The 18,727-nt window shown below is 51.4% G+C and overlaps 1 protein-coding gene across 6 annotated transcripts in view; it reads left to right on the top strand.

The window, feature by feature from the left end:
- Window positions 1-18,727, top strand: part of SMARCC2 (SWI/SNF related BAF chromatin remodeling complex subunit C2) — a 34,639-nt gene that overhangs the window by 11,576 nt on the left and 4,336 nt on the right. For 2 of the 6 annotated variants that reach the window (XM_084758474.1, XM_084758478.1), the window contains exons 8-26: window positions 2,074-2,149; window positions 2,290-2,421; window positions 2,521-2,636; window positions 2,938-3,062; window positions 7,712-7,771; window positions 7,910-7,947; window positions 8,179-8,309; window positions 8,780-8,851; window positions 13,766-13,879; window positions 14,179-14,332; window positions 14,983-15,075; window positions 15,350-15,469; window positions 15,553-15,615; window positions 15,941-16,199; window positions 16,429-16,590; window positions 16,841-16,905; window positions 17,541-17,676; window positions 17,759-17,922; window positions 18,509-18,643. In XM_084758474.1, coding sequence (XP_084614600.1) covers window positions 2,074-2,149; window positions 2,290-2,421; window positions 2,521-2,636; window positions 2,938-3,062; window positions 7,712-7,771; window positions 7,910-7,947; window positions 8,179-8,309; window positions 8,780-8,851; window positions 13,766-13,879; window positions 14,179-14,332; window positions 14,983-15,075; window positions 15,350-15,469; window positions 15,553-15,615; window positions 15,941-16,199; window positions 16,429-16,590; window positions 16,841-16,905; window positions 17,541-17,676; window positions 17,759-17,922; window positions 18,509-18,643 — 2,215 coding nt within the window. The remainder of the gene's footprint in view (window positions 1-2,073; window positions 2,150-2,289; window positions 2,422-2,520; window positions 2,637-2,937; window positions 3,063-7,711; window positions 7,772-7,909; window positions 7,948-8,178; window positions 8,310-8,779; window positions 8,852-13,765; window positions 13,880-14,178; window positions 14,333-14,982; window positions 15,076-15,349; window positions 15,470-15,552; window positions 15,616-15,940; window positions 16,200-16,428; window positions 16,591-16,840; window positions 16,906-17,540; window positions 17,677-17,758; window positions 17,923-18,508; window positions 18,644-18,727) is intronic. The other 4 variants (XM_084758476.1, XM_084758479.1, XM_084758475.1 and 1 more) reach the window with 3 other exon arrangements.

Here is an 18,727-nt window from a genome sequence, read left to right as displayed (position 1 = left end):
AGTGAGACGTGTGGTGAGCACCTGTGAGTGAGAGAGTGGTGAGCACCTGTGAGTGAGAGAGTGGTGAGCACCTGTGAGTGAGAGAGTGGTGAGCACCTGTGAGTGAGAGAGTGGTGAGCACCTGTGAGTGAGAGAGTGGTGAGCACCTGTGAGTGAGAGAGTGGTGAGCACCTGTGAGTGAGAGAGTGGTGAGCACCTGTGAGTGAGAGAGTGGTGAGCACCTGTGAGTGAGAGAGTGGTGAGCACCTGTGAGTGAGAGAGTGGTGAGCACCTGTGAGTGAGAGAGTGGTGAGCACCTGTGAGTGAGACGTGTGGTGAGCACCTGTGAGTGAGAGAGTGGTGAGCACCTGTGAGTGAGAGAGTGGTGAGCACCTGTGAGTGAGAGAGTGGTGAGCACCTGTGAGTGAGACGTGTGGTGAGCACCTGTGAGTGAGACGTGTGGTGAGCACCTGTGAGTGAGACGTGTGATGAGCACCTGTGAGTGAGACGTGTGGTGAGCACCTGTGAGTGAGACGTGTGGTGAGCACCTGTGAGTGAGACGTGTGATGAGCACCTGTGAGTGAGAGAGTGGTGAGCACCTGTGAGTGAGACGTGTGGTGAGCACCTGTGAGTGAGAGAGTGATGAGCACCTGTGAGTGAGAGAGTGGTGAGCACCTGTGAGTGAGAGAGTGGTGAGCACCTGTGAGTGAGAGAGTGGTGAGCACCTGTGAGTGAGAGAGTGATGAGCACCTGTGAGTAAGAGAGTGGTGAGCACCTGTGAGTGAGACGTGTGGTGAGCACCTGTGAGTGAGAGAGTGGTGAGCACCTGTGAGTGAGAGAGTGGTGAGCACCTGTGAGTGAGAGAGTGATGAGCACCTGTGAGTGAGAGAGTGGTGAGCACCTGTGAGTGAGAGAGTGGTGAGCACCTGTGACTGAGAGAGTGGTGAGCACCTGTGACTGAGAGAGTGGTGAGCACCTGTGAGTGAGACGTGTGGTGAGCACCTGTGAGTGAGACGTGTGGTGAGCACCTGTGAGTGAGACGTGTGATGAGCACCTGTGAGTGAGAGAGTGGTGAGCACCTGTGAGTGAGATGTGTGGTGAGCACCTGTGAGTGAGAGAGTGGTGAGCACCTGTGAGTGAGAGAGTGGTGAGCACCTGTGAGTGAGACATGTGGTGAGCACCTGTGAGTGAGACGTGTGGTGAGCACCTGTGAGTGAGACGTGTGATGAGCACCTGTGAGTGAGAGAGTGGTGAGCACCTGTGAGTGAGAGAGTGGTGAGCACCTGTGAGTGAGAGAGTGGTGAGCACCTGTGAGTGAGACGTGTGGTGAGCACCTGTGAGTGAGAGAGTGGTGAGCACCTGTGAGTGAGAGAGTGATGAGCACCTGTGAGTGAGAGAGTGGTGAGCACCTGTGAGTGAGACGTGTGATGAGCACCTGTGAGTGAGACGTGTGGTGAGCACCTGTGAGTGAGACGTGTGGTGAGCACCTGTGAGTGAGATGTGTGGTGAGCACCTGTGAGTGAGAGAGTGGTGAGCACCTGTGAGTGAGAGAGTGGTAAGCACCTGTGAGTGAGAGAGTGGTGAGCACCTGTGAGTGAGAAGTGTTGTGAGCACCTGTTTTTGTTCCTGTTTTGTTGTTGGCCTGTGCTCATCACGTGTTCTACCATGGAGCTACCTCTAGCCCTCATTTACGTATTTATTATGGGACAAGTTCCCATAATAAATGGGACACTGACCAGGCTGGCCTTAAATTCTCTCTATAGTTCAGGCTGCTCTTGAACTTGCATGGATTTTTTCAACCTTTGAGTGTGGAGATTATAGACACAAGTCACCACACCCAGCAGCTTGAAATGTTTTATAATATGCTTTTATTGCTTTGTGGTAAGAAGAATCCCAATTCAGCTGGACAGATCAACAGCTGATATTTTTGTGTGAGTGTAACATGGCAGGGCTGTGTATAGAAGGCAGCGGTAGAGCTTGCTAGTACGTGCTAGGTCCGCGGTCCATCGCTATGCAGTGCGAGAAGAGCGCGGGGCTGCGTTTCGGCCCAGCATGATGTCCGTTGTCCGCTTCACGCTGAATCTCTTCCGGCAGCTACGACACATGGATCCCAGCTAGCGAAGTCGAAGCACCCGTGGAGGACGCTCCCACGCCCGAGAAGCCTAGGAAGGTGAGCTCTGGCACCTCCACCCCCGGAAGAACAGCGAGGACCAGACCTCCCTGGTGTGGGAGCAGGCACTCTGTCCACTTGGGCTTTCTAGTCAGAGCCGTGGCTTCCGGCAACTAACGTGACCTGCCTCTGCGCTTCAGGTCCACGCGAAGTGGATCCTGGACACAGACACGTTCAATGAGTGGATGAACGAGGAAGACTACGAAGTCAGTGACGACAAAAGCCCTGTTTCCCGCCGAAAGAAGATTTCAGCCAAGACGTTGACAGATGAGGTGAAAATTCTCCTTTTTCCTAGCGCTCTCATCTTAAGCCTGAGAGGAAGCCTCTCTGGGCACAGGAGGCTGGCGCTCACCCCGTTCTCTGCTGCGCAGGTAAACAGCCCAGATTCAGACAGACGAGACAAGAAAGGGGGGAACTATAAGAAAAGGAAGCGCTCTCCCTCTCCTTCGCCAACCCCCGAAGCTAAGAAGAAGAACGCTAAGAAAGGGTACGCAGCCCCTGCCAGGGCCCACAGCACTGTCCTGTCCGCCCGATGTCAAAGGAAACACAAATATTTCTCTACGTCACTGGCCTCTAGCTGGTGTCTGAGAGGAGGGTGAGGGGATCTTCCTGTGCCTGCTCGATGCTTGTACTCCCAGGTATTGAACCGAAGGAAAGCTTAGCCACCGATAGGAAGCCCGGTACTCTGCGTGTGCCGGGTCCTGTCCCACCCAGCTCGGCCTTAGTGGTTCTCTCTCGCTTTCCTTTAAAACCTTCTAGCTGCCTCAGATGTCTCATTTCCTTCCCAGACCCTCAACGCCTTACACCAAGTCAAAGCGAGGTCACAGGGAAGAGGAGCAGGAAGACCTGACAAAAGACATGGACGAGCCCTCTCCAGTCCCAAATGTAGAAGAGGTGACCCTCCCCAAAACAGGTATGGGCCAACCCCGCCCTTTCCCACCCTTGCTGTGCCCAGCTCCTTAAAGGGCCGCTTTTCCAGACCTAACATACCCTTCCCTTCTGAATTTTTAAGTGAAATTATCATTATCCTTTGAACTTCTGTGCCTTATATCCATGTGTCATGTGGACCTGCCTTACCACTCAGAGCAGTTGTCTGCAAACTCTGCTTTTTCTGTGTTGAAGATCAACCCAGGCACCTCCTGTGTTCTAGCAAATGCTCCACCACTGAGCTACACCCCACAGCCCTCCAAACCCTTTTGTGTCTGTATTTGCATGTGCTGGCCAGTGGTCAACTTCCAGTGTCATGCCTCAGGAGCCTGTACCTTGTGTTTTTAACGTACGTGTGTGCATATGTGCGTGTGTGCCTGTGTGAACTTGCCACAGTGCACATGGTGAGGTCAGAGGACAGCTTGTGGGAACTGGTTCTCTCCTTCCATGGGGTTGGCAACAAGCACGTTTATCCACGGCACCATCTTGCCAACCTCCACCTTGTGCTTTCAGACCTGGGACTTCAGGGTTAGGCTAGTTTGCCTTGCTAGTAAACCTCAGGGATGCTTGTCTCTGCTTCCCAGCAGTGTGACTACAGTTCTGTGCCACTGTGCTTGGCCTTTCTCATGGGTCCTGAGGATTGACCAGGCCTGGGCAGCAAGGGCTTTGCCAACTGAGCTGTCTACCCTAGTCGCTTCTTGATTATTTATTTATTTATTTATTTATTTATTTATTTATTTATTTTGGTTTTTCGAGACAGGGTCTCTCTGTGTATCCTTGGCCATCCTGGACTCACTTTGTAGACCAGGCTGGCCTCGAACTCACAGCGACCCGCCTGCCTCTGCCTCCCGAGTGCTGGGATTAAAGGTGTGCGCCACCACGCCCGGCTTGCTTCTTGATTATACACTCACATCAAGCAAATTATTTCAAGGCGAATTATGCTTCCAAATCTTTACTTTAGGACCATTTTGAAAACATTTGCTAGCCAGGCAAGGTGGCGCACGCCTTTAATCCCAGCACTCGGGAGGCAGAGGCAGGTGGATCGCTGTGAGTTCGAGGCTAGCCTGGTCTACAAAGTGAGTTCAGGACAGCCAAGGCTACACAGAGAGACCATGTCTTGAAAAAAAAACAAAAACAAAAACAAAAACCCCAAAAAAGAAAGAAAACATATGCAAACATTATTATTTAGAACGGGGTGGGGACTGGACTGTTGGCTTACTAGTTAAGAGCAATTCCTGCTCTTCTGGAGGACCCAGGCTTGATACCCAGCCCCCACAGTGGTGGTTCACAACTGTCTAATTTACAGTACCATGGGATCCAACCCCCTCTTCTGGCTTCCACGGGCCAGATGGTACATAGATATACATTTGGGAAAGCACTCATACACGTAAAAATAAATCTCAAAACAATTTAAAAGAAATAATAAAAATCTAGCCAGGTGGAGGTGGCATACGCCTGTAATCCCAGCACTTAGGAGGCAGAGGCAGGTGGATCTCTGTGAGTTCGACACCAACCTGGTCTACAGTGAAAGTTCTAGGACAGCTGCAGTTACACAGAGAAACCTTGTCTCAAACAAACAAATAATAATCTTAAAAACCATTTTAAACAGACTTGGGAAACTGATGAGCTGGTTCATCAAGTGCAAGTGCTTGCTGTTGCCAGGTACCCACGTTTGCTTTTCAGCACCCGGGTCAGGCAGTTCACAACTGCCTATAGCTTCAGCTCCAGAGAATCTAGTGCCTCCTTTGGGTTCCATGGACACCTGCACACACACGGCACACGTTCTCACAGACACACACGGCCTCTGTGGACACCTGCACACACGACACACGTTATCACAGACACACACAGCCTCTGTGGACACCTGCACACACAACACATGTTATCACAGACACACACAGCCTCTGTGGACACCTGCACACACACGACACACGTTCTCACAGACACACACGGCCTCTGTGGACACCTGCACACACGACACATGTTATCACAGACACATACAGCCTCTGTCGACACCTGCACATACAACACACGTTATCACAGACACACACAGCCTCTGTGGACACCTGCACACACGATACATGTTATCACAGACACACACAGCCTCTGTGGACACCTGCACATACGACACATGTTATCACAGACACACACAGCTTCTGTGGACCCCTGCACACACGGCACACGTTCTCATGGACACACACAGCTATACATAAATTAAAAGTACTGGAATAAGGACCAGTGTGACAGCCCAGTGGGTGACAGTGCTTGCCACACAAGCTTGGGGACCTGAATTTGAACCCTGGAACCCACAGCCAGATTCAGTAGCTTGTGTCTGTAGTCCTAACACTCCCACACAAGATGATATGTGAGTAGCAACAGAGGGACTTTACCTCGGAACAGTGTGGAAATGGAGAACTGACTTCTCAGAAGTTATCCTCTGTCTTCCACACGTGCAGCAAGGCTCACGCTTAAGCAAGCGCACATGCGTTTGCACGCACGCGTGCGCGCGCGCGCGCGCGCGCGCACACACACACACACACACACGTACACAGAACCAACCAGTCTGTCCTGGGTGCTGGTTGGTCAGTGCTTCTGCAGCACACATGAAGCCCTGAGTGCAGTGCTCAGAAGTGTGCCACAGCCTGTAACGCTGGACTTGTGAAGCAGGAAAGCCCGTAGTGAAAGCTAGCCTCCACTACATGGCAAGTTCTAGGCTAGCCTTGGATATATGAAGGGAAAAAATGCTGTCGAAGTGGCTCATCATGGAGACCTGAGTTTGATCCCTAGTGTACATACAAAAAGCTGGATGTGGTGGTTGGAGCCGTAGCCCCAGCACTGAGGTGGAGGCAGGAGGATCGCAGGGCCCTGCGGGCCAGCCAGGCTAGCTGAATTAGTGAGCTCCAAGCACAGAAGAAACTCAAACAAAGGAAAGTGAAAAAGATAACACCAGTGCAGACCTCAGAGCACCGCAGAAGCACACACTCACACACACATAATAGACTTGATTTTTTTTTTTTTTTGGGTTTTCAAGACAGGGTATCTCTGTGTAGCCTTGGCTGTCCTGCACTCTCTTTGTAGACCAGGCTGGCTTCAAACTCACAGCGATCCACCTGCCTCTGCCTCCCGAGTACTGGGATTAAAGACGTGTGCCACCACGCCCGTCTTTAGACTTGAATTTTTAAAAAGAAAAATACTGCTCTTGCAGAGGACCCGGCGTTCCTGCCCCACATCATATGGCTTACTCTAAGAGGAAGCTTTCAACAGACCCAGTGCCATCTTCTGGCTCCCATGGGCACCTTTACACATGTCCACACACATATTCATATAGTCATAGAGTAAATTAGAGGAAGAAAAATGTAGCCAGGCACATGCCTGTAATGCCAGTACTAGGGAGGCAGAGGCAGGCAGATCTCTATGAGTTAGAGGCCAGCCTGGTCTACAGAGTGAGTCCAGGATAGCCAGGGCTTCCCTGTCTTGAAAACAACCAACAAACCAACAAAAAACAAAAGAGAGAAGAAAGAAAAGAAAACTCTAAAAGGTGGTAGGAGCAACTTTCAAGAGAAACCGAGTCTCTGCTGTGCTCTGTCACGTGTGCATCCTGTATGAGGGTCCCACTGTGGAGGCTGCCGGACAGTACTGGATTGTAGTCCGTCTCCCCGTCCACTAGCCTGAAGTACTCAAGAAGTGCATTTCAGGGCGAGGCTTGGGAAGCTGTTTCTCCTGAGCGTTCACTTGAAGAAAGTCAGTCTCTTCTGCTTTAAAGTGTTTAAGTTAGGTTGGGGGAGGGTGCAGGTTATGGTGGAGCACTGCCTCGCAGGTACAGCGTCCTGCACCCCACCCCCAGCACTGCAGACAGTTTAAAAATCTTTATTTAAGCTAGGCGTATGGCACATGATTTTATTTTATTTATGTATCTATTTATTGGTTTTTCAAGACAGAGTTTCTCTGTGTAGCCTTGGCTATCCTGGACTTGCTTTGTAGACCTGGCTAGCCTCAAACTCACAGGGATCCACCTGCCTCTGCCTCCCAGGTGCTGGGATTAAAGGTGTGCACCATCATGCCTGGCGGCACATGATTTTAAATCCCTGCACGTGGGAGGCAAAGGCAGGGGGAGCTCTGTAAGTTGGAGGCCAGCCTGGTCTACAAGTCCCAGGACAGCCAGATTTCGTAGATACCCTGTCTCCAAAATTTAACTAATATTAACTAATATCTCACTGGGCATGGTAGCACACGTCTGGGGAAAAAAAACAAACCAACAATATTAATTAATTAAGATCTAATCATTCACCAGGCATGGGGTGCCCGCACATCAAGAGGTGGTGGTTAACTACTTATCTACAGAATGATCTAGATCAAATTCAGTCCATTAAAAGATTACAAAAAGGGAAAACAAATAAGGAAGCAAGGACCAGTCAGGGGCTAGAATGGTCCTCAGGATGCTGGGCTTGAGGCTGGAGAAAACATCGGTGTTCATAACACAGATGAGGAAGCCAGATGAAGTCATTGGCTGGGTAAGTGAAATAGCAAGTGAGTTGCAAAGGTTTTTGAGAAAGCAAGTTACGTCACACTGCTAGCCGAGAGGTGAGGGCTTGGGCTTGGCCAGCACGTGTAACACAGCGGCTCTTTCTCCGGCAGTCAACACTAAGAAGGAGTCCGAGTCCGCTCCAGTCAGAGGAGGCACCGTGACTGACCTGGGTAAGGCAGCATTACCGTAGGCCGTGCTTGAGGCCCAGGAGCGCTCGGCTCACCTTCCCTGGCCCTCCAGCTTTCCTGTCAGACTCCCCTGCTCCTCTGGAGGCTCAAGCCTTATGTCACGTTTCCCTTCCCTTCCAGACGAACAGGACGACGAGAGCATGGAGACCACTGGCAAGGTGGAGCCAGTTTAGAGAGGCTGTGCCGTCCCTTCCGCCCAGGGTTTTCCCAGCACACATTAATCCTAGCTGTTGCCCAGCTGCAGCCCATGTAGAGTCCCCCCGGGCCCGTGGGGCTCATCCTCACCCCCTGTTGTTAGTGTCCGTGCTCCTGGGTGTAGGAGAAACTGGGGGTGCTGGGCTGGGGCAGGGGCGGGAATGCTGAGTGTCCAGCAGCCTCCGTACTCATAGGATGAGGACGAGAGCAGTACGGGCAACAAGGGGGAGCAGACCAAGAATCCAGACCTGCACGAGGACAACGTGACCGAGCAGACCCACCACATCATCATCCCCAGCTACGCCGCCTGGTTTGACTACAACAGGTATCACTGCGGCTCATCCCCGTCCCTCTTCCCAGTCAGCGCGCTGTTTGTCCTGGTTCCTCCAAATAAGACTTTTCTGCCTCAGTGGCACTCACAGGGCACACTCCCTTCTAGAGGGGCTCCAGGTCTTTAGGAGTTTTAGGGTTCCCCTCTACAGTTCGGAGCTGATTATTGACCCCACCTTACAAGCCTTTCTCCCTTTGGGCTCCTGTCCCGCCCCCCGCCCCCACACACACACCTTCTGCTGATTCTGTTGTGATTTATCCTGCAGCTGCTTATCAGCCCCGCCTTACAAGCCTTTCTCCCTTCGTCCCTTCGGGCTCCTATTACACAGACACGCACGCACGCACGCACGCACGCACGCACGCACGCACGCACGCACGCACGCACGCACGCACACACACACACACACACACACACACACACACACACCCACCCCTCTGCTGATTCTGTTGTGATTTATCTTGCAGTGTTCACGCCATTGAACGGAGGGCTCTCCCTGAGTTCTTCAACGGCAAGAACAAGTCCAAGACTCCAGAGATGTAAGATTTTGGCTTACGAATTTCTTTTGCTGTCCTTTTCTGCGTTCACTCTTCCAGATCTAGCCACATCCAGCCAGGCTCTCTGTTAGGCTTACAGAGTCAGGATAGATGCCGCCAGACAGCCACGGCCTAAACGCTAGAGCGTGCTCTTTGGGGTTCCCTGAGGACGTCACAGTAGAGCGTAGTCTTATGCACCTGTTGCGTCAGTGTTTCTCACACATGCAGAGACTTTCTGTCCATAGTTGCTATGTTACCCGAAATGCACAAACTCCTAGTGTATGCAGCAACTTTAACTAAAAATGTTAGTGCTATTGGCTGAAATTTTGTTAGAAAAACAAGAGAAACTGGGGAGTGGTGGTGCACGCCTTTAATCCCAGGAAGAGGCAGGCAGGTCTCTGAGTTCGAGGCCAGCCTGGTCTATAGCGCAAGTTCCAGGACAGCCAGGGCTACAAAGAGAAACCCTGTTTCAAACAAACAAAACAAACAAACAAGATAAGACCAAGCCTGGTCGCACATGTCTATAGTCCTAGCACTGGATCGGTGGAGGCCAGAACTCAAATTCCTAGCTAGACATTCTCAAAGAGAAGGAGGAACTAAAGGTCCAGCTCTGAGCATCCTGAGGTGGAGTCTGCATTCTGGAGGAGTGGCCAATAGAGTCGAGGAGTAGGGCTGGAGAGGGTAGCACTGAGGCAGCTGCACGCTTGCCTCATGTGCACTACTGTGTGTGCTGGAGGCAGAGGCAGGCAGGTCTCTGAGTGTGAATCTTATCTACATAGATGGAGGCCAGCCGGGGCTATGAAGGAGACCTGATCTTGAAAATAAGTAATAAAGTCATAGAATAGGGCTGACGAGTTAGTGTTTGTTGAATCTGATAATTGCGTTTTCCATGTGTTGTGATGGACACCCTCTTCTCTAATATCCTCCCGCCTTGAGCCCCCAGAAAACTTTTGTTTTGTTTTTTCAAGACAGGATTTCTCTGTGTAGCCTTGGCTGTTCTGGACTCACTTTGTAGACCAGGCTGGCCTCGAACTCACAGAGATCCGCCTGCCTCTGCCTCCTGAGTTCTGGGATTACAGGCTGTGCAAACTTCTTGTTCATCTCTCTGACTCCGTGAAGGCGCCTGGCGCATGCCGACTTACAGTGCCAGCCCTGTGAGGCTGAGGGAGGGTTTGAGTTCAGGGCCGTCTTAGCGACCGAGTAAGACCCTGTCAAACAAGAAAGGGTTGCTTTGAGTCTCAGCTTCCCTCGCTCTCCAGGCTTGCATTGTTTGAAGATCTCGTGCGGTGAGGGCGCGTTGGGGTGAGGACATGGGAAAGTGGGTGAGACTGAGAATGGGGGGCTGCCTCTGCTCCCCTCTGTGGGATCATCTTTGCTCCCCTTGTTTCGTTCTCTGTAGCTTGGCTTGGGTCTCTTCCTCTGAGGGGAGCAGGGCTTGTGACAGGAAGGAAAAGAAGTTTCCAGATGGCATGATTGTTTGGTATGCTGTGAGGGAAAAGTACATAAGTGTCACCTCCCAGCACCAGCTCGTGTCTCCACCACGCACTGGCTAACCAGTCTCAGCGAGGCTGATGCATAGGTCATGGCTAGTTTCTAGACGGGGGCACTGGTGGGAGGGACAGATGAGTGAGAGGTCACACAGCTCATGAAGCCAGGGTCTGGATCCCTCAGTTGGACTCATAGTCTCACATTTTACACCTTACAATAATTTTTAATTAATTATATACTTTATAATTTAATTTATTTTTAAATATGAAGATATCTTTTATTTTTCACATTATCATATGTATGTGGGTATGTGCGTATGAGTGCCGTGCCCACAGATGCCAGAAAAGGGTGTTGGATCTCTTGGAGCTGGAGTTGCAGGCTGTTGTGAGTGGCTCGGTACAGGTGCTGGCGTCTGCATCGCTCCAGCTGAAAACGCCCTGTTTGACACATGAGGAGTCTTGAGTTTCAGATAGCTCAACAGCATCATCATGAAAAGACTGGCACCTGGCTTTAGACCTTTCTAAATTTAAAATATAAGTTACATCTGTAGTCCCAGCACGTGAGAGGCTGAGGCAGAATCACAGGTTCTTCTTCAGTCTGTTACAGCGTAAGTTCCAGACTAGCCTGGACTACAAAGTAAAATCCCCAGCAGAGGCAGGCAGATCTCTATGAGTTCTGGGCCAGCCTGGTCTATAATGAGTCCAGCACAGCCATGGCTACACAGAGAAACCCTGTCTTGAAAGAAAAAAAAGAAGAAGAAGAGTGTGCCCTGACTTCAGCTCCCATCACACACACTAAGTGGCTTTCGGCTGCTTACAGCTGAGCTTCTGGAGGGCCTGGCAGTCTCTTGTAGTGGGCATGTGCATGCCAATACACATGCCCACATAGAATTGTTCTAGATTCACTTACGTGTACCAGTGGTTTTCCTCCATGTGTGTCTGTGTACCAGGTGTGTGCCTGGTGCCGTTGGAGGTCAGAAGAGGCTGTCAGGTCCCTAGATCTGGACTCAGAGGTGAGGTGGCTGTGAGCCACCACCATGCGGGTGCCACAGACTGAACCAGGGTCCTCTGCAAGAGCAAGTGATCTTTTCCACTGAGCCATCTCTCCAGCCCCCCAAATAAAATAAATCTTTTTTTTTTTCCAAGCTAAAATGTGTCTGAGATGGCTCTTGGGTAAGGGAGCTTGCCAGCAAGGCTGATGAACCGTGTTTGGTCCTCAGACCCCATAAGTTAGAAGGAGAAGATGGACTCATAAATTGTCCTCTGACCTCCACACACATGTATTGGAGTCCACACATACGTAATCAATTAACTAAAAAAATAAAAAATTAATTGGATAAAGAAAAAGAGTCAGCTAGGTGGCTGGTGTGTGAAGGCCTCTGCCGCCAATCCCGACAGTCCACATGCGTGTCATGGTGCTCACACACACACACACACACACACACACACACACACACACACACACGTGTGGAAGCCTCTGCCGCCAATCCCGACAGTCCACATGCGTGTCATGGTGCTCACACACACACACACACACACACACACACACACACACACACACATGTGTGGAAGCCTCTGCCGCCAATCCCGACAGTCCACATGCGTGTCATGGTGCTCACACACACACAGTTAGTACCTAAAGGGTGAGAGAGCGTGTGTGGAACTGCTCAGCACATAAAGACGCTAATCTGATGGCCTGAGTTGGGTTCCTGGATCCCACATGGAGAGAGCCATCTCCTGAAAGTTACCGTCTCACCGCTGCGTGTGTGCTGTAGACTACACATGCCTACACACACAGGATAAGTAAATCCACAAAACTATTACGTAAAAATGAACCTTAAAAATGTACTGCTAGGGAGCTGGAGAGATGGCTCTGTGGTTAAGAGCATTGACTGCTCTTCCAGAGGACCTGGGTTCAATTCCCAGCACCCACATGGCAGCTCATAACTGTCTGTAACTCCAAGATCTGACACCCTCACACTGACTTACATGCAGGCAAAACACCAATGCACGTAACATAAAAATAAATAAATTTTAAAAAAATGTACTGCTACACGTCTGTAGTCTTAGCACTGGAAAGGCAGAGGCAGGAGGATTGAGGGTCAACAGTGCCCTTAACTAGATGATGTACGCCGGCTTGAGCTACATGAGACCCTGACTCAAAGTAAATAAACAATGACAAGCCAGGGAGGTGGTGTGTAATCCGTGCATCTGGGGTGTGCAGCTGTGCTGCAGATCAAGATGAAGGCCAGCCTGTACTACACAAAACCATTGGCTGCTCTTTCAGAAGACCCAGCTTTGACGCCCAGCACCCACGTGGTGACTCACAACTGTCTGCAACTCCAATTGCAGGGATTCAGCAACCCCTTCTGGCATCCTTGGGCACAGACATGCATGATGGACACAGATGTATGTGTAGGCAAAACACCCATACACGTACAAAATTTAAAAACCAAAAAATTTTCTTTTGGTGTTTTCAAGACAGGGTTTCTCTGTGTAGCCCTAGCTGTCCTTGGCTTTGTAGACCAAGCTGCCAGGCTGTCCTTGAACTCACAGCATCCGCCTGCCTCTACCTCCCAAGTGCTGAGATTACAGATGTGCGCCACCATGCCCAGATAAAAAAAAGCAATCTTTCAGTTTCTTTTTCTGATTTGGGAAACATGGGCTTTTTTTTTCTTTTTCTTTTGTTTTTTGTTGTTGTTTTGTTTTTTGAGACAGGTTTTTGTTGTTGTTGTTGTTTCTGAGACAGGGTTTCTCTGTGTAGCCTTGGCTGTCCTGGAACTCGCTCTGTAGACCAGGCTGGCCTCAAACTCACAGAGATCCACCTGCCTCTGCCTCTCGAGTGCTGGGATTAAAGGCTTTCGCCACCGCCACCACCTGGTACATTTTTTTCTTACTTTTTGGATTTTTTTTTTTTTCAAAAATTGGGTAAGATGAACATGATGCTATAGCCTGTAATCTCAGCTGAGATTCCCAGGTAAACTTAAGGTGATAGTTCATTTAATCAAAAAAGCCATCAGGAAATATACAAAAAGTTTCTTTTTTTAGATTTCCTTATTTTGTGTCTGAGAGTTTGGCCTGTGTGTATGCGTGTGTACCACATGTGTGCCTGGTGACCGTGGGGTTCAGAAGAGACATCTGATCCCCTGGAACTGGAGTTAATGAACGATTGTGAGCCACCATGTGGGTGCTGGGAACTGAACCTGGGTCTTCTGCAAGAACGGCAAGTGCTCTAACCACTGGGCTACCTCTTCAGCTCCAAGCAAGGAACATTTAAGTACTGTGCCGCTAGTATGCGCGGTGCCCCGCTAAGACTGAGTCACATGCTCTGTTCTTTTCCATTCTTGTCACACAGGAGAGATCATTAGCGCGTTTATCATTTTTCCTCTCCTTGGGCCGTAACAAACAGTAACTCTCTGACCCCTCTCAGCTACCTGGCATACCGGAACTTCATGATTGACACTTACCGGCTGAACCCCCAGGAGTATCTAACATCCACTGCCTGTCGGAGGAACTTGGCGGGTGATGTCTGCGCTATCATGAGGTGGGTGTCTCCTGAAAGGAGAAGGAGTGACGAGGACCTCTGTGTGTAGTCTCGGCAGCGCTGCGGATGCCTTCTAGGAAAACAGGGACCACGCAGGAGAGAAACCTGCAGGTTCGAGGAGTGAGCGAGTGACTCGGGGGACAGGAAACTGTTGTAAAGGAGGGCAGAGGGCTCCAGCCTCCATAGGAAGAGAGAGGATCACGGGGTGTGGCCATGGCGTGGCTGGAGGCCCAGGCCGCTCGGGATGCTCTGGTGGTGAGGTGGTATCCCACGTGGCCCAGCTTCCTTTTCTCTCACAGGGTCCACGCCTTCCTGGAGCAGTGGGGTCTTATTAACTACCAGGTGGATGCTGAGAGCCGACCAACCCCAATGGGACCGCCTCCCACCTCTCACTTCCACGTCTTGGCGGACACGCCTTCGGGGCTGGTCCCTCTTCAGCCCAAGCCCCCACAGGTAGGGTGAGGGGCTCAGGACAAGGCTGGGCGGGTAGGACTGGGCTCCTTCAGACTTTTCCTTTTCTGTTTACTTTTCACTTTTATGTTTTCAGGGTATTGATTCAGGAGAGTTGTAGGGTTTCTTCCTTTACCGGAAGTTGGAGAGGGCACATGTCTTCCCAACCTTCTCTCCGCCCTGACACCTAAGCTGTAAGCAGCTGACGGAGAGAAGTTGTCCTTATCCTCAGTCTGATGTAGGCGATAGAGCTGACAGAGAGAACGGCTTACGAGGACTTGTACGAAATTTTTATACTTTGTCGTGTTTCCCTTTTTTTCTTTCATTTTTGCCTCATAATTATTCCCACCATCATTTTTTCCCCATTTCCATTCCATACATTACTTAAGAAGAGAAGAAAATATTATTATGTGGCTCACACTAAGCTGCTGACTGACCTCGGACGAGGTCCTAAGAGAGTCTGTGGAGACCCATGTGAGCACAGATGTCTGTCATGCCAACTACATGTCTAGTTACTCATGGAGGTCCCATGGACCAGTGGCATGTGTGTTCCCAGAGCTGTGGGCCGCCCAGCATTTGGTCTTCAGGCCTCCAAGGCCTCGGTCCTGCCCATTTCCTACCCAGCTTCCATGACGCCAAGCTCTGTCCCCCAGGGCCGCCAGGTTGATGCTGATACCAAGGCTGGGCGGAAGGGCAAAGAGCTGGATGACCTGGTGCCAGAGGCGGCTAAGGGCAAACCAGAGCTGGTAGGTGGGGTGCAGACCCCGCTGGGCTGTTTATTTGCCCCTTCACTGGGGGGCCCCTGCCCGAGAAGAAGAGACAAGAAAGCAGAGGAGCTGCAGCAGTGAGGGAGGAAGTCCCGCCCAGGGCATTCCTGGCTTCCGGAAGGAAGCTCCTCTGTCTGTTTACCCTGTCTCTGTCTCTCTCTGTCTCTGGTCTCTGTCTCCGTCTCTGCCTCTGGCTCCCTATGGCTAATTATACTCACCTCTTTTTTTTTTTTCTTTCCCCTTCTACAAACAGCAGAGCTCTGCTTCCCAACAAATGCTCAACTTCCCTGACAAGGGCAAAGAAAAGCCCACGGACATGCAGAACTTCGGGCTGCGCACAGATATGTACACAAAGAAGACGGTCCCCGCCAAGGTAAGAGGTGCAACCACCCCGGGCCAGATACACCTTAGCCCTGTAGAGCTCAGACTCCCCTACTCACCCCGTTTTCCCCACAGAGCAAAGCTGCAGCTAGTGCCACTCGGGAGTGGACGGAGCAGGAGACACTGTTGCTCCTGGAGGTGAGTGGGGCAAAGCCAGCGGACCGAGCGCCACGGTAAGCACAGAAGCGGGTGGGGCGCAGTTGTTCAGTGAGTGGGGAGCGCTCATGCAGGCTGGTATGATCTCGCCTCAGTGGCACCCCCTTCGTGTCATACCTGTCGCAGGGACAATCAGGGATTTAGACCCTTTTGTAGTTCCATATCCTTTCTTAGTGCTACTTGGAGATCCCCTTGGATCCAGAACACAGAGAGCTTTGAAGGCAGCTGCCCTTAGTAGGATGGGGGGAGCTGACCTCTGAGAAAAGTGTCTCAGTAAGTGGACTTGTGTCCCCACCGCTACCACCAGGCTCTGGAAATGTACAAGGACGACTGGAACAAAGTGTCTGAGCACGTGGGAAGCCGCACGCAGGATGAGTGCATCTTGCATTTTCTCCGCCTTCCCATTGAAGACCCGTACCTGGAGGACTCAGAGGCCTCTCTAGGGCCCCTGGCCTACCAGCCCATCCCCTTCAGCCAGTCGGGCAACCCTGTGATGAGCACCGTTGCCTTCCTGGCCTCGGTCGTGGACCCCCGAGTTGCTTCTGCTGCTGCGAAGTCAGCCCTAGGTAATTCAGGAGTGGACGTGGGGTCGGCCTTCTCAGTTTGCTTTCGTGGGGCTGGGTCCTCAAGTTGAAACCTCTCGAGCCTGGCTGCCCTGCTGGCCCTGTTCGTTGCTGACTTGGCTCAGGCTCCATTTTGGTCTTAGAGGAAGAGGTGGGCTTGTGAGACAGCGTGACGGGGACAGTCAGGACTGTGCCCCGCTTCATCCCAGCCTCCTCCCCCTGGCTCTTACAGAAGAGTTCTCCAAAATGAAGGAAGAGGTGCCCACAGCCTTGGTGGAAGCCCACGTGCGCAAAGTAGAGGAAGCAGCCAAAGCTACGGGCAAGGCAGACCCCGCCTTTGGTCTGGAAAGCAGCGGCATTGCGGGGACCACCTCTGACGAGCCTGAGCGTATTGGTGAGCTCCAGCTTTCCTCCGATTTCTTCCTGTTCCCCGGGAGCCAGAGCCATCCCCACCCCGTTGTTACCTGTGTTGACACCAGTCACAGCACACATGGGAGCGAGAATCTCCGGGGCTTTATTTTCCTTCAGGGTATCACTATGGGGGGTTTCCTGGTCCTGTCCCTGAGGTTTCAGCTACTGGGAAATTGTACACAATGGAGACTCAGCAGTCATCTCTCCTTCCTTTCTCTCCTCCATGGGCCCAGAGGAAAGCAGCACTGAGGAGGCCCGGGCGGAGGGCCAGGCAGCCGATGAGAAGAAGGAGCCTAAGGTATAAGGACAGGGAGTGGCAGCGGCTTCTGGGTACAGCCCTGTGGGAACAAGGAGTCCACTGGCAGGGACATTCTCCCGGAGCTAGATCACCCCTGGGTAAGGGGTGAAGTTGGGGCTGAGGAGGGGGGTCTTTGGGGAAGAGTACTTGTTACAGTCTGGGCGTGGTGGCGCTCGCCTTTAATCCCAGCGCTTGGGAGGCAGAGGCAGGCAGATCGCTGTAAATTCAAGGCCAGCCTGGTCTACAAATCAAGTACAGGACAGCCAAGGCTACACAGAGAAACCCTGCCTCAAGGGGGAAAAAAGTGCTTATTTTACAAGCCTGAAAATGTAAAGTAGAACCCCTAGTACCCACATAAAAAGTTTGGCATCATTTTATGTGCCTGTAACACCACCATTGTGGGACTCCATCATTGGAGGGTGAACCTGTCTCCAGGCACTAAAATACCCAATGTCCTGCTCTGGCATTGGCACGCACACACGTAGGCTTACACACCCATGCACGTGGGTGTACCAGTTACTACACATACACACACAGAGTGTGCATACACAAGCAAAAGAGCCCAAGTCATTCTCCAACCTGTGCCCGTGTGAGAGCCGAATCCGCTGATGTCTCCCTGTCTTCTGCAACTGCAGGAAGCTCGGGAAGGAGGGGGCGCTGCAGAGGAAGAGGCGAAGGAGGAGACAAGTGAGGCTCCCAAGAAGGATGAGGAGAAAGGGAAGGAAGGCGACAGCGAGAAGGAGTCGGAGAAGAGTGATGGCGACCCCGTGGGTGAGCCGCCCACCCGGATGCTGATGCACACGGGAGGGAGATGAGATGGCTAGAGGCTAATTCAGCCTCTGTCCTGACACAGTTGATCCTGAGAAGGACAAGGAGCCAAAAGAAGGACAGGAGGAAGTGCTGAAGGAAGTGGAGTCAGAGGGGGAGAGGAAGACGAAGGTGGAGCGAGACATCGGTGAAGGCAACCTGTCCACAGCTGCCGCTGCTGCCCTGGCCGCTGCCGCTGTCAAGGCCAAGGTGAGGGCAGTCCTCAGAGAAGAAGCTGCCCACTTCTGTCCTCTGGCATCCCTTAGAGGAAATGTCTCCTGCCTCACTCCTTAAATAATGTTGGCCCATTTCCTTTTTATTTTTATCCTGAGTGAGTTAGTCATCTCTTTAAACTTTTGTGGGTTTTTTTGTTTTTTATTTTGTTATTGTTTGTTTGTTTTTTGAGACAAGCTTTCTCTGTGTAGCCTTGGCTGTCCTGGACTTGCTTTGTAGACCAGGATAGCCTCGAACTCACATTGATTCACCTGCCTCTGCCTCTGGAGTGCTGGGATTAATAGGCGTGCACCACCACCACTGCCTGGCCTAAACTTTTAAAATCTCTTACCATTAGCTGATCCCAGCCTTTTAATTTATTTTACTTGTCTTATCTCTTGTTATTCTTTTCTTCAGAATATATACGATGTATTTATGAATATATACTTCATGATATATGCACATACATATATATATATTGCAGTTACACTATGCTGAGCTGTGATCACAGCTACCTCCTTAGCCTGCCAGCCTCTGCCCTGCTTTCTCCCTGGACTGTCTGACCCTGTCTCACTCTGCCTAGCACTTGGCTGCTGTGGAGGAGAGGAAGATCAAGTCTTTGGTGGCACTGCTGGTGGAGACCCAGATGAAGAAACTAGAGATCAAACTCCGCCATTTTGAAGAGCTGGAGACGATCATGGACCGGGAGCGAGAAGCAGTGAGTAGAACATGCAGCCTGAAGCCCACCAGAAGGCTAGGCTTGGGCGCCCGAGGCCGACTGGACGACACAGGGGAGAGGGCA

Source organism: Acomys minous (assembly GCF_964271855.1).
Source record: "Acomys minous genome assembly, chromosome: 15".
NCBI classification, from domain to species: domain Eukaryota; kingdom Metazoa; phylum Chordata; class Mammalia; order Rodentia; family Muridae; genus Acomys; species Acomys minous.
The sequence above is the reverse complement of the archived record's forward strand: the minus strand, read 5'-3'. Positions and strand labels throughout refer to the sequence as shown.